This window comes from Mya arenaria, chromosome 4 (genome assembly GCF_026914265.1).
Source record: "Mya arenaria isolate MELC-2E11 chromosome 4, ASM2691426v1".
NCBI classification, from domain to species: domain Eukaryota; kingdom Metazoa; phylum Mollusca; class Bivalvia; order Myida; family Myidae; genus Mya; species Mya arenaria.
In genome coordinates, this window is record NC_069125.1 from 17,979,926 (window position 1) to 17,995,137 (window position 15,212).

Sequence of the window (15,212 nt, forward strand, 5' to 3'; positions counted from 1 at the left end):
AAAACTGTCATGAGTTCCAGCCCCACCAAGAAAACTGTCAGGAGTTCCAGCCCCACCAAGAAAACTGTCATGGTGTCCAAGCTCCACCAAGATTTCTCATAGCCTCTCAAGTAAGGACACTAGTTCCGATTACTGCCAACGAACAGACTTGAGGGTGATTTCTACACTTTTTTGCACTATTAACCTGAAGTACCTTTACAGAGGTATAATCTGATTTAACTACAATTATCAACTTGGCCGAATCTCACCTCTCATGCGCCCAGCCTTCTGTACAATCAGGTTGACCTGTTTCAGCGCGTTGAGGAGTTCCTGGTGGTTTCCACAGCGAATCTTGTAGCCATTAATCAGGTCTCGGTTCATGTTATACAGCTCTGTGTAACCTTTCTTCATGTTTCCCCTGGGAATACAGTATTTAATCATCTGATGGTATAAAATACACAGTGGATTTTTAAATTGGAAAGTAAGTATGCTTAAAAGAAATCTGAAATATAATTTTTTCTTAACAAAACCTTATTTTTAACAATTTGCAAAATTTCGGTAGTTAATGGAGTAATTTAAAAAAAAATGTTGGAAAATTAACTCTTCTAGATTTGCCAAGCCTGTGTCACTTTAAGACCCTAATACGCTTCATAAATAAATGTTGATGACAGCAGTAGGTTCACTGTGGAGAAAATGGACAAAAATTAAGATATTGTGATAGGACGTGTTATTTTTAAACTATTATCCATCGAAACTGCACAGGAGTCGATATTTCTACAATGAACGAGACTTAATACCGGCCTTCAAAAAGCACCCAATCATAATAGTACTTTTATTATATGCCTCTTTCAATTAATTCCAGATTTTCATGTACTGCTTGTTATTCAAACCGAAAAAATTGCACAAAGATTTTAAGCAACATTTCACGGAATTTCCATCATAATCTTACCATGTTTTTGAATGTGTGCCTTTTACTTGAATGTACGGCAGTTTGAATATTTTTGAAGCGTTTCTTTAACCTTTTAATTGCTGTGTGTTTCTGACAATTTTCTGTTATCAACTCACATATCCCCCATGAGCCTGGCATCTTCCGCTCTCACAACGAGGCTCCGGATGAGATTCGAGTGGTCGGCCATCTCCGCAGTCAGCTTCTGACGTACTGCATGGTATTCATCGACCTAAATACCCAGGGATGGCAGATTTAGTAGATATACACAAAGAATGTTGGCCTCACTCCTGGTAAATTCCATTTTCATAGGATTACCTCATATGGTGTTGAATGTTTTACACAGTAAGATTAGCTGTTGGGGAATGGTAATTTAAGGTTACTTGTCGCATATGACAGAGTCGCTGAATACAGACTGTTTTCTAAAAAAGAGAAAAAAATATGGGCGTATAATAATAATAAGAAGCAATTTCGAAAATTCATATCCCCATCCATAAGATACATGGTCGAAGAACCAAACATTTAAAAAACCCAGATTGGTTTAGTTTATACTAATTTATTTAAGCTAAATTGTGAACACAGTTCACAGCTGATAAGAATCATTCTCAAGTTGTTTCCCTTTGTAAAAAAACCCATTATAGGCGTGCTGTCTGAATCTGTTGGGGAGGCATAACAGGGAGAACAATGTCTCCCTGTTTTGGTTTGAATCCACAACCACATGGGTGACAGACGACCAACAATACCTCTAGACTTCTCTCATCATCATTCACTTAACCGTTTAAACTGCTTTAGTAAGCATTAGTCCTAGGATTTGATCCCAACTACCACTTGTTAATAAGCTTTATCATTCTATTAGTTAATATTTTACAACATTCGGCCCTCCTACCTTGACAAGCACTTCTCGCAGTCTTTCCATCTCAACTGGAAAATCGATGGTTGTATGCAAGTCCTCTAGATTGAAAAATCCAGCCAGGGCCTGTACTATATCTCCAGCCAGGTCCATATCAGCAGTGTAAAGACCAACCTAGGGTAGAAACAGTGTACTACAGAGTCAATGGTTGTAAATACTATATTCCCAGCCAGGTCCATACCAGCAGTGTAAAGGCCAACCTAGGGTAGAAACAGTGTACAGTGTCAATGGTTGTATATACTATATTCCCAGCCAGGTCCATACCAGCAGTGTAAAGGCCAACCTAGGGTAGAAACAGTGTACAGTGTCAATGCTTGTATATACTATATTCCCAGCCAGGTCCATACCAGCAGTGTAAAGGCCAACCTAGGGTAGAAACAGTGTACAGTGTCAATGCTTGTATATACTATATTCCCAGCCAGGTCCATACCAGCAGTGTAAAGGCCAACCTAGGGTAGAAACAGTGTACAGTGTCAATGCTTGTATATACTATATTCCCAGCCAGGTCCATACCAGCAGTGTAAAGGCCAACCTAGGGTAGAAACAGTGTACTACAGAGTCAATGCTTGTATATACTATATTCCCAGCCAGGTCCATACCAGCAGTGTAAAGGCCAACCTAGGGTAGAAACAGTGTACTACAGAGTCAATGCTTGTATATGCTATATTCCCAGCCAGGTCCATACCAGCAGTGTAAAGGCCAACCTAGGGTAGAAACAGTGTACAGTGTCAATGCTTGTATATACTATATTCCCAGCCAGGTCCATACCAGCAGTGTAAAGGCCAACCTAGGGTAGAAACAGTGTACAGTGTCAATGCTTGTATATACTATATTCCCAGCCAGGTCCATACCAGCAGTGTAAAGGTCAACCTAGGGTAGAAACAGTGTACAGTGTCAATGCTTGTATATACTATATTCCCAGCCAGGTCCATACCAGCAGTGTAAAGGCCAACCTATGGTAGAAACAGAGTACAGTGTCAATGCTTGTATATACTATATTCCCAGCCAGGTCCATACCAGCAGTGTAAAGGCCAACCTAGGGTAGAAACAGTGTACAGTGTCAATGCTTGTATATACTATATTCCCAGCCAGGTCCATACCAGCAGTGTAAAGCCCTGCCTAGGGTAGAAACAGTGTACAGTGTCAATGCTTGTATATAAGTCCTGAAGATTAAGAAATCCAACAAGGGCCTTGACTATATTCCCAGCCAGGTCAACCAAATTTTAGCTCTCTCTAACTTAACAACAGGGCTGGAACATGTCTTTTCCAAAAATAATATTACTTTTGCATACAAATTGCTGAAAACTAAAATTAGCATACTAAAATAAATAAATAATAATAACAATAATAAATTAGCATAATTAAAATTTGGCAAAAAAATGTTTGTTTCAACAGTAGTTAAAGGCGGGGTGAAGTGGGTAGGGGTGGCCCAAGCAGGGTGTCAGAACTACCTCTGGGCCTGTATATAATATGTTACTTGCCCAAGTGATTCTAATCAGTGTATTGACAAATGAATACAGTCTAATACAAACATTCAGATTGTACTACTAAGGTTTAAAGAGACTAGACACCAGATGATACAATTGCAAAACAAGAGGGCCATGATGGCCCTAAATCGCTCACCTGAGTAAAAGAGTTTAACCTTTGTTATTAATATAACTTGTTTCTCAAAGAATATTGAACAAGAGCTGTCAAAGTATGTGACAAATGCCCCCCAATGTGACATTGAGCTATGAACAAGTACATAAAAAGTTGATCTTGCCTTTATGTGTCAAATACATATTGCAAGTTATATTAAATTGCCTCTGAGCATAGAAAAAAAAATCATACTAAATGACAGCCAACACTCTTTATGTCCTCATATTCAGCATTCCATTGTGAATAAACACTTAGTGTATCTTTCACCTTAGAGGTAGGGACATGGGTCTTGCACACGACATGTTGTCTTGGTATGTCGAAAACATATGGCAAGTCATTTTAAAATCTGTCCATATAAGAGAAAGTCACAGCACGGACACGACAGCCTATATTTTCCTTCAGGTTGCCATGGCAACCAGAGTTCTGCATGGAATTAATTTTTTTTAACAATTTTGAAAAAGCACCAACCAAGGATCATTCCTATGAAGTTTCATCAAAATTGTCCAAGCGGTTTAGGAGAAGAAGATGATTGTAACCAATTGTTGACACTTTTCCTTTAGGTTGCCATGTCAACCAGAGTTCTACATGGAATTAATTTCTTTGAACAATTTTGAAAAAGCACCAACCAAGGATCATTCCTATGAAGTTTCATCAAAATTGTCAAAGCGGTTTAGGAGAAGATGATTATAACCAATTGTTGACATTTTCCTTTAGGTTGCCATGGCAACCGGGCCAAACAAAATTATGTGAACAAATTTAAGAGAGGTCCATGCAAGGACACTTCAAACCAAATTTGCTGAAGATCTATCAAGGGGTTCATGCGAAGAAAATGTTAAGTTTTTTTTACTAATTTTAGCTCTGGTGGCCCTTAAAAGGGGCCAAACAAAATTATTTGAAAAGACCTGACAGAGGCCCATGCTAGGATGCTTCAGACTTGAAGATCCATCAAGCAGTTAATAAGATCAAGTTGTTTAAAGGTTTTTCTATTTTTTGCTCTGGTGACCCCTAAAAGGGGCCAAACAAAACCATTTCAACAAAGTTGAGAGAGGACCATGTAAGGATGCTACATATCAAGTATGGAGTCATTCTGACCTTTACTTTCAGAGGAAAAGATGTTTAAGTGACAAGACAATGTAAAAACAAATGTCCCCTGAGCAAGGCCAATTTGACCCCGGGACAATAATTTGAATACCTTTGGTGTAGGTCCACTAGGTAACACTATATACCAAATATAAAAGCTCTAGGTCTTATATTTTGGAGAAGAGGATTTTTAAAGTTTTATTATATAAGACTATATAAAAATATTGAAAACCTAAGCCTATGAACACGGGGCGTGGCCAATTTTGACCCCAGGGCTAAAGTTTGAACAATCTTAATAGTGGTCCGATAAACAATGCTTCATACCAAATATCTAAGGCCTTCGCCTTTTGGTTTCGGAGAAGAAGATTTTATAAGTTTTCATCATATACATATATAAGGAAACCCATGACCGCCCGGGTGGGGCCATTTTTTGACCCCAGGGCCAAAGATTGAACAATATTGGTACAAGTCAACTAGATGATATATCATGCCAAATATCCAAGCTCTTGTCACTACTTGATTTTACGTGTGTATCTATATATGTATATTTGTTATTAATTGTTGTATGTGGCCCATATTGAAAATTGGTATGTGTACTAAATATGTTATCCAGTTTAAATTAAGACGTTACTTGTCTTTGTGAGTTTGGAGAAGATTTTTTCAGTTTTCACTATAACACATATAGAGAAAAGCCATCAGCCCCGGGGTGTGGCCAATTTTGACCCCAGGGCCATAATTTGAACAAACTTTGTAGAGGTCCACTGGACGATGAACCATGCCAAATATCTAAGCTCTAAGCCACGCAAGTTCAGAGGAGATGATTTTTGAAGTTTTCACTATAAACATATAGAGAAAACCCATGACCCCCCAAGGGGGCGGGGCCAATTTTGACCCCAAGGCCATAATTTGAACAATCTTTGTAGAGGTCCACTAGACGATGAATCATGCCAAATATCTAAGCTCTAGTCCAAGTAAGTTCAGAGGAGAAGATTTTTGAAGTTTTAACTATAAACATATAGAGAATACCCTACCCCCCCGGGCGGGGCCAATTTTGACCCCAAGGCCATAATTTGAACAATCTTTGTAGAGGTCCACTAGACGATGAATCAAGCCAAATATCTAAGTTCTAAGCAACGTAAGTTCAGAGGAGATTTTTGATTTTTTTAATATAAACATATAGAGAAAACCCATGACCACCCAGGGGCGGGGCCAATTTTGACCCCAGGGCCATAATTTGAACAATCTTTGTAGAGGTCCACTAGACGATGAATCATGCCAAATATCTAAGCTCTAGTCCAAGTAAGTTAAGAGGAGAAGATTTTTGAAGTTTTAACTATAAACATATCAAGTATACCCATGACCCCCCGGGGCGGGGCCAATTTTGACCCAAAGGCCATAATTTGAACAATCTTTGTAGAGGTCCAGTAGACGATGAATCATGCTAAATATCTAAGCTCTAGTCCAAGTAAGTTCAAAGGAGAAGATTTTTGAAGTTTTCACTACAAACATATAGAGAAAACCCATGACCCCCCGGGGCGGGGCCAATTTGAACCCCAAGGCCATAATTTGAACAATCTTTGTAAAGGTCCACTAGACGATGAATCACGCCAAATATCTAAGCTCTTGTCCAAGTAAGTTCAGAGGAGAAGATTTTTGAAGTTTTAACTATAAAGATATCTAGTATACCCATGACCCCCCGGGGCGGGGCCAATTTTGATCCCAGGGCCATAATTTGAACAAACTTTGTAGAGGTCCACTAGACGATGAATCATGACAAATATCTAAGCTCTAGGCCAAGTAAGTTCAGAGGAGAAGATTTTTAAAGTTTTCACTATAAACATATAGAGGAAACCCATGACCCCCCGGGGCGGGGCCAATTTTGACCCAAGGGCCATAATTTAAACAATCTTGGTAGAGGACCATTTGGTGATCCTACCTACCATATATCAACGGCCTAAGCCTTGTGGTTTGGGAGAAGTTTTTCCTTTCCATTGCCATGGCAACCAGAGTTCTGCATGGAATTCAATTCTTTGAACAATTTTCAAAGGGGACCACCCAAGGAACATTCCTGTGAAGTTTGGATGAAATTGGCTAAGCGGTTTATGAGGAGATGTCGTTTAAAGTAAAAGTTTACGGACGGACGGACGGACGCCGGACAAATTGTGATCACAAAAGCTCACCTTGTCACTATGTGACAGGTGAGCTAAAAAGAAAATTGTCAAAAACTTACATAGAATTGATATCATTGTGTACAATGCATTGAATCTTACTTACTGATGTATTACATTGCTCAAAACAATGTGCAGTTTTTTCCAATTTGAAATTTACTGGGGTTTCCTACCACATAAATTCTAGTAAGGTTAGAGATAGTGTCAGTATATTTATCTTTACTCATAAACAGATTAATTTAAACTGGGAAACTTTTATGTGCAATTTTTTAAACAGGGAAACACAGATGAGACAGCAACATGATTTTTGTGTTATTATTTCAATCATGTAAATTGATGTATTATTGGACCCTACTAGCTTGCATTGAAAATTCTAAACTTGTTTTGAAGAAATACTGTAGATGCATATTTTGGGAACATCTGGTGTCAAGCCCCTTTAAGATCAATTTAAGAAGTTTATTGAATACAGCCTATGACCCAACTTTTCTAGTAATTGATTAACATAACACAATACAAATTATAACAACAATGTTTATATGAAAACTGCGAAAAGCTCAGTTGATGAAAGTTTAAACATAAACCCCTTTTAATGGCACAGGGTAAACGCAAAAGACATAGAACACAAAACAATCACAAACCAGAGCACAAAACCCCACAAACAACTAAGTTCATTATATACTATAACAAGAGCTGTTGTAAGACAGCGCGCTTGACTACGCCGCTTTGACTTAGAAGTGAATGCAATAACGATGTAATATTACCAAGTTTGGCTTCTTTATGTCAAACATAACTAAAATTATTTGATACATAAGGTGACTTTGATGCTGCCCTCCCACTAGCCCGCCCGAACAATGACACAAGTCATTCAAATAACTTGATTTCCCATTATGAAAATGTGGTTAAGAATATACAAATATGCCTTTCAAAAGAAATTACAATAAAATTTAAAAAAAAATCAAAAAATCAACGGCCATAATTTGTAAGATGGTTGTTAATAATTTTGAATTTTATTAAGTACATTGAATGAAAGGTATAGAAGTTTTTTTATTAAAGTCCCAACTTGCCTTTAACTTTAACTTGCCCTAAAACTTTAACCTAAGTCAATCAGGGGCCATAACTTGTATTAAAGATAATATGGAGTTATGTAACCTCATTGAGTGATGGTCCTGAACAATTATGTCAAGTATTAAGTCAATTGAATGAAGGGTATAGAAGTTATTAATAAATATCCCAACCTGCCCTAAAACTTTAACCTAAGTTCCATAGTCAATCAGGGGCCATAATATTTCGTATAAAAGATAATATGGAGTTATCTAACCTCATTATGTGATGGCTCTGAACAACTGTGTGAAGTATTAAGTCAATTGAATGAATGGTATTGGACTTTTAAGTGAAAATCCCAACTTGCCATAAAACTTTAACCTGCCCTAAAACAATAACCTAAGTCAATCAGGGGCCATAACTTGTATTAAGGATAATATAGAGTTATGTAACCTCATCGTGTGATCGTCCTGAACAACTGTGTGAAGTATTAAGTCAATTGAACGAAGGGTATAGAAGTTATTAATAAATATCCCAACCTGCCCTTAAACTTTAACCTAAGTTCCATAGTCAATCAGGGGCCATAATCTGTCTAAAGGATAATATGGAGTTATCTAACCTCATCATGTGATGGCCCTGAACAACTGTGTGAAGTATTAAGTCAATTGAATGAAGATTGGACTTATAAGTGAAAATCCCAACTTGCCCTAAAACTTTAACCAGACGTCGACGCTGGGGCGAGTAGTATAGCCCTCCTTATTCTTCGAATAGTCAAGCTAAAAAAAACTAGGGGTGTTTATCAAGGATTTTTATCAATCTTTCAGAATGAGTAATCATTGGACTGATTGTTAAAGTTAACAAGGTGATAAACGACATTGCTGTTAAGTTTAAATTTGAAATATTTGACGATGAGCTCATTTCTTTAAATATAATTGAGTACAGCTAAAATAGTTTTCTCAAATCTTGTTTAGAAACACAGCCGATCACAAATGTGTCTATTAAACTGACAGAGCAGTCATAAAAAAGTTAACAACAATGACATCAACAACACTGTTAACTTTAACAAAGTTCTGAACAGTCCATTAAGTAATGCTAGAGCAAAAAGTTTGAGGCGTCAACTAAAATAAGCCTTAAACCAGAGCTGTCACTGTAAGTGATGAATACCCTCAGAAAGGCCAGACACATTTATCAAATATGCCTTCATTCAGGAAGAGCTTACATTAACTATAAGCATGTGTGCAGGACCCTATGACTTCAAGACTTAGTGCGGGGCAATTATGAATAAAAAGGAAGGGTTCTGGATGATGGTGCACATAGAAACAAAGGATAGCACCAGATTTAAAATAATCTAAACAAAAACTATCAACAACCAATACTGAATCGTGAGAGTTAAATAAAACATATGAAGTCATATGAAGTCATAATTTGTGGAAAACACATTACAGTTTTGCACCCTTATTACAACAATGATGAAGAGATGTTGGAAATAGAGTCGCATGATGGCACTGACTTGTAGATTGTCGAGAACAATCACCTAAGACCAATCCTGAATCTTGAGAGTTTAATATGTCATACGATGTCATAATGTGTGGAAAACACATTACAGGTTTTCACTCTTATTACAACAATGATGAAGAGATGTTGGAAATAGAATCGCATGATGGCACTGACTTGTAGATTGTCGAGAACAATCACCTAAGACCAATCCTGAATCTTGAGAGTTTAATATATCATATGATGTCATACGATGTCATAATGTGTGGAAAACACATTACAGGTTTTCACTCTTATAACAACAATGATGAATAGATTTTGGAAATCGAGTCGCATGATGGCACTGACTTGTATCACCTAAGACCAATCCTGACTTTTGAGAGTTAAATATATCATATGTCATACGACGTCATAATGTGTGGAAAACACATAACAGGTTTCCACCCTTTTTACAACAATGATGAAGAGATCATAGAAATAGATATGAAGGATGGCACTGAGTTTGTCGAGAACATCCACCACCCACAACCAAAATAAAATTGACAACAGGATGGTTAATGAATGAAAAACACATTTTGCACCATTTAAAACAACAATGATGAAAGGATGCCTTGGTTAGCATAACGAGTGTGCTAGGGCCTAAAAAATACATTTGGCGCCGACCCTAATGTTTTGATAGTCAGTTGGTTAACAAAATATCATTTAAAAAAAAAAAATTGTGTGTGTTTCAATATGTAGTTTAAAACCTTTAAACCTTTATACAGATGATTACTTAAACAACGTTCTTCAATAATGACCTTCACGTTCTTACATAAAGCCTAATAAAATCAATAAAATAAAAAAATAACAAGAGCTGTCACAGTATGTGACGAATGCCCCCGAATGTGACATTGACCTATGAACAAGGTCAGTACATGAAAAGTTAAAGATCAAACAAATACATATGGCAAGTTATTTTAAATTGCTTCTGAACATAAAAAAATACCACCCATACTTGACAATCTACATTCTTATGTCCTTATATTCAGCATTCCATTGTGAATAAACACAAAGTGTATCTTTCACCTTAGAGGTGACATGGGTCTTGCACGTGACACGTCGTCTTGGTATGTCGAACACATGTGGCAAGTAATTTTAAAATCTGTCCATACAAGAAAAAGTTACAGCCCGGACATAACAACCAATACTCTGTATCCTTATATGCAGCACTCCATTGTGAATAAACACCTAAGTGTGACCTTGACCTTAGAGGTAGGGACACGGTTCTTGCACGCGACACATTGTCTTGGTGTGTCGAAAACATGTGGCAAGTTATTTTAAATTTTGTCAATACAAAGGAAAGTTACAGCCCGGACACAACAACCTATACTCTATGTCCTTATATGCAGCATTCCATTGTAAATAAACACTAAGTGTGACCTTGACCTTAGAGGTAGGGACACAGGTCTTGCACCCGACATATTGTCTTGGTAATTCAAACACATGTGCCAAGTTATTTTATAATCCGTCCATACAAGGGAAAGTTACAGCCCGGACACGACAACCTATACTCTATGTTATTATATGCAGCATACCATTGTGAATAAACACTAAGTGTGACCTCGACCTAAGAAATAGGGACACAGATCTTGCACATGACACGTCGTCTTGGTATGCCGAACACATGTGGCAAATTATTTTTAAAATCTGTCCATACAAGGAAAAGTTACAGCCCGGACACGACAATCTATACTCTATGTCATTATATGCAGCATTCCATTGTGAATAAACACCTAAGTGTGACCTTGACCTTAGAGGTAGGGATATGGTTTTTGCACCCGACACGTCGTCTTGGTATGCCGAACACATGTGGCAAGTTATTTTAAATAAAGTCCATAATATTCTGAGTTATTGAGTCGGACGGACAGACGGACGGACGGACGGTGCGATTTTAATATGCCCACCTTCGGGGGCATAAAAAGCCTACCTACCCTTACTCATTACCTGTATTTGAAAAGGATGAAATCCTAACAAACCATTCTTTTGGCCTAACAACTGCACATAAGACTACTTTGTGGACTGGTGTTAGAAAATGGCAGTCTTCATTCAAAACTTTCATCTGTGTTTAAATCTATACCTGTACTTTTCAGACAATCCATTTTTTTCTTCCCTAAACTATTTGCCGGACTTCTTCAAATCTCAGATTAGACTAATTTGAGATAGGTCAACAAAATATCTATTGCTAATGACTAGTGTCACTTACATTGCCATTGGTGTCCATGCGGATGTTAAAAGGTCCCGAGCCTCGTAGCGAGATAAATGTGAGGTCGAGATGGCCATTGGGGTCACACTGTACGTCATCTTGTAGTAGGAAGTTCTGGTTGATCCACATAACCAGCTGATAGAGAGTGGAAATGTGTATGTTAAACATGAGACCTAGTACAAGAACAAATCAATGGGAACACCTCAGCCATTTCGATCATACAACCAGCCTCAGATATATGCTTGTGCATCAGTAAAAGTGGTTCATAAAAATTAATAATGATAATTATTATAATAATTTACATTAATTTGGTGTTTTAATGTATGATTTATATAACAGAGTTCCAATTTATTCCCAGTGAAATGTATTATTGCATAAACAATTAAGATTATTAATACAAATGTCTTTGGACTCAACTGCTAAATTGAAAATACTACACCATCCACTTGTGGCGGAATTAAATGTCAAGAATTCTGAATTCTGTCCATATAATTCTGAGGTTATTTCCAATGGAAAATGGCTGAGGTGCTCTAATTGAAATAAAAAATAGGTCTTTTAGTAACAATATGATATAATGTCATAGTTTACTGTGACTAAAAATAGAATGGCGTCGAAGAATGTGTGACATATTATTAAAGATCATAGATACTATTTAAAAGTTAATTTTATGTAAAACACATTGACATAATGCAAAAGATTGTTAATTAAAAAAAAAAACCACTATAAGGCTCGTTTTTGCTTGTCCCAGTTCATGTGATACAGTACCACCAATTTGCCTTAGATGGTTGCTTGCCATATGTTTTAAAAATAATAATTTGCTGAACATCACAAGTACGGAAAAATATCTATCAAATTTTGACAAATGGTTCATTTTTCAACTTGGCTGTTGAAGTTTTATAGTAGTTGTTGCTCACAGCCTGGAGGGTCAGTGACATCTTAAATGGGTTTTGAGATACGGTCATTATCAAAGATTTGGCACAACGATGCTACCCACGTCATCGACCAAGGCTTTGACCAAACTAAAACTAAAAAAACAACACATTTAAAATGAACTTACATTTATTACTTTTCCAAAAAAATAATTCTCCATCACCTGTTTGTGTGTTTGGAACAGTAACCTTGAATCAACATTGAAAGAAAACATTTTTTGGGGGGTGGGGGAGGTTGGTCCCAAGGTAGAACTAACTCTTAATGATTTCATAACATACCCTCTGTACACGTTCGTTGATTTGGAAAGTGCAGTAACTGTTCGGAGCCTCTGAGGGAACCTCGCTAAGCGTGTACATAGAAAACCTGGGTAACTGCCGTGTTAACTCAAACACATGAAACTGTGTACTGCAAAAAATAATATTTAAAGCTGATAATCTACAATTAAAAGAAGTTGGTTTTATAAACTGTATAATGTCATTGTTGGATGGCAGCATTTGAATATAATAGGGTCATAGGAATACTAGTATACTAGAGTGGATATGGTTAGTCTTATATGGCTCACATGCCTCCTATGATTGACCTGTCAGCTGATTGGCTGAAACCATTTTGGCTGGTCCCTGGATCCATTAGATCAACAGAAATCCATGAATCCACTTACAAATCACATCCCATACTGTTCTAGTAGGTTATTTTCTTTAAATATATGCCAATCTTGTTGAAACTTACCAGCTCTTGTATCCAATGAAGGCTTTGATATGGAGATCTACTGGGACGTCTTTAGGTGGAACAATGTTAACTTTAACAGTGTTACTCAGGCCGCTTGGACTCGGGTGTCTGTAAACAGTTAAAATGTCCCAATATCATGTATGTTTTTGTATTTCAAGTTAAATGATTTAAGCCCTATAATGCATTAAAATAAAAAATAGATTTTAAAAATTCGCATCAAACTATATTGCGCTTCCCCTCCCCCCTCCCCTTTATAGCATAACTCCATTATCATTACTTTTTTTAATGTATAATTATTATAAAATTTAACAATTTTTTTATTTTATCAGTGTTAAGTATTTACTTAGTGATTTCCACAATTAAACTCATTATATGCATAAATTATTACTAAAGTGGCATAATTCTTTTGTAACAGGTCAGCCGTAAAACCACTTCAACCTTTTACATGGTAAGTAATCACGTGACTTAAAGGGGTTTTCACATGAGTCACCACGGTCACAATCAATGTTAACAAACAATTAAGTGACGTTAATTTCTAAATGACTTTTTTGACAGAAAAGATATGAAAATATTTTCGAGCTTATAAAAGACTATGCTATTTTCTGCTTCTACATGTATGAACTTTTTTAGATTAGTTTTTATTTTAATGATGCAATCCTTGGCCAAAATTTCAACTTAATGGATTTTTGTTTAATGATACAATGTTGAAATTTTGGCTATGGATTGCCTAATTGCAAACTGTTCTCAAGTTAATGTGCAGAGAAGTTTTCTAACAAAAAGACATACAGATGTACAGACAGTATGAATTCTAATTATGCAACCCTTTGGAGCATAAAAATTGTAATTTTGAATTTTTTGAAGGTATATATCCTAAGATGAAAATTTTGACTCTCATGGGTGAATAAATTAAACTTTTTCATTGGGTATTTAGGCTGAAAATGCATAATAAGGGTCCTGTATTTACAAACCTAATTATTTTAATTAACTACCTTGTAATAAATCAACTTACACAACATGACTTTCTCCATCAAATATACCCTCTGCAAATATCAGCACTGCCCGGACAATCGTGTCTGTAAAACAGTTTGGAACTAAAGGTCACATTTAACACAATAGCTACCAACTGTACATCAAAGAAATTATACCCTCAGCAAATATCAGAACTGCACAAAAAATCCTGTCTGATAACATATTTGGAACTAAAGGTCACATTTAACATGATAGCTACAAACTGTTTATTAAAGAAATTATAGCCTTAGCAAATATCAGAACTGTCCAAAAAATCCTGTCTGTAAAAAAACCCACATTGATTTAAATGTTACACGCTATGGACTATCCTATGAGCATTCAACTCATCTGTATATTTATCTACGCACAGTATTCCAGTTCAAACGTAGAGTTATTGTTTATGTCATGTATTTCATCATTCGCATCCATGGATGAAGAAGAGTCATTTTGATTCTTGGGAAAACATTAAAACTACCTGTATTGGCAACAATATCGTTACCAAGTTTCAAGTCTCATTTTCATCATGGCATATTATATGCATATGATATCACAAAACAATGAAACATTTCTGTAATTAACCTAAAAAAAACTCAGTTTCAACCATACCAAACATAATCATTTTTCCAAACAACATCAGTGAAAATATGAAGTAATAAAGACACATGGGAATGGTATTGTAATTATCAGCAGTTCTTGTAGTAACTGAACATGAAAACTGCTCCATCAGTTAGAAATGAGACAACATAAATTAACCCTAAACAAGCCCATTACTTAATTCTAACATTGTTGATGGAGTAATAACACCTAGAAATGTATTATCAATGGACTAAATGAAACATTTGTGAAAGAAAACTTGTAACTTGAATACATGTATTCGTTGAACAAGAATAAAATTCAAGAATACTCCGATAGATCTTCAAGCATGACTTGACTCATCCTTCAATATTATATGTGTGACTAGGGTATAAGTCAGCCTAACAGAAACAAATTTGGACGCACAATATTTAAGAAATATAACACACCGCTGAGGGTCATATGACATTATAAGGA

At 36.3% G+C, this 15,212-nt stretch overlaps 1 protein-coding gene across 2 annotated transcripts in view; it reads right to left on the bottom strand.

Annotated features, from left to right (window-relative positions):
- LOC128232552 (Bardet-Biedl syndrome 2 protein homolog) overlaps positions 1 to 15,212 on the bottom strand; it is a 40,116-nt gene that overhangs the window by 1,343 nt on the left and 23,561 nt on the right. For both annotated transcript variants that reach the window (XM_052946186.1, XM_052946185.1), the window contains exons 15-21: positions 14,164 to 14,227; positions 13,155 to 13,262; positions 12,707 to 12,833; positions 11,499 to 11,633; positions 1,812 to 1,949; positions 1,045 to 1,157; positions 249 to 397 (exon numbers count right to left, since the gene is read on the bottom strand). In XM_052946186.1, coding sequence (XP_052802146.1) covers positions 249 to 397; positions 1,045 to 1,157; positions 1,812 to 1,949; positions 11,499 to 11,633; positions 12,707 to 12,833; positions 13,155 to 13,262; positions 14,164 to 14,227 — 834 coding nt within the window. The remainder of the gene's footprint in view (positions 1 to 248; positions 398 to 1,044; positions 1,158 to 1,811; positions 1,950 to 11,498; positions 11,634 to 12,706; positions 12,834 to 13,154; positions 13,263 to 14,163; positions 14,228 to 15,212) is intronic.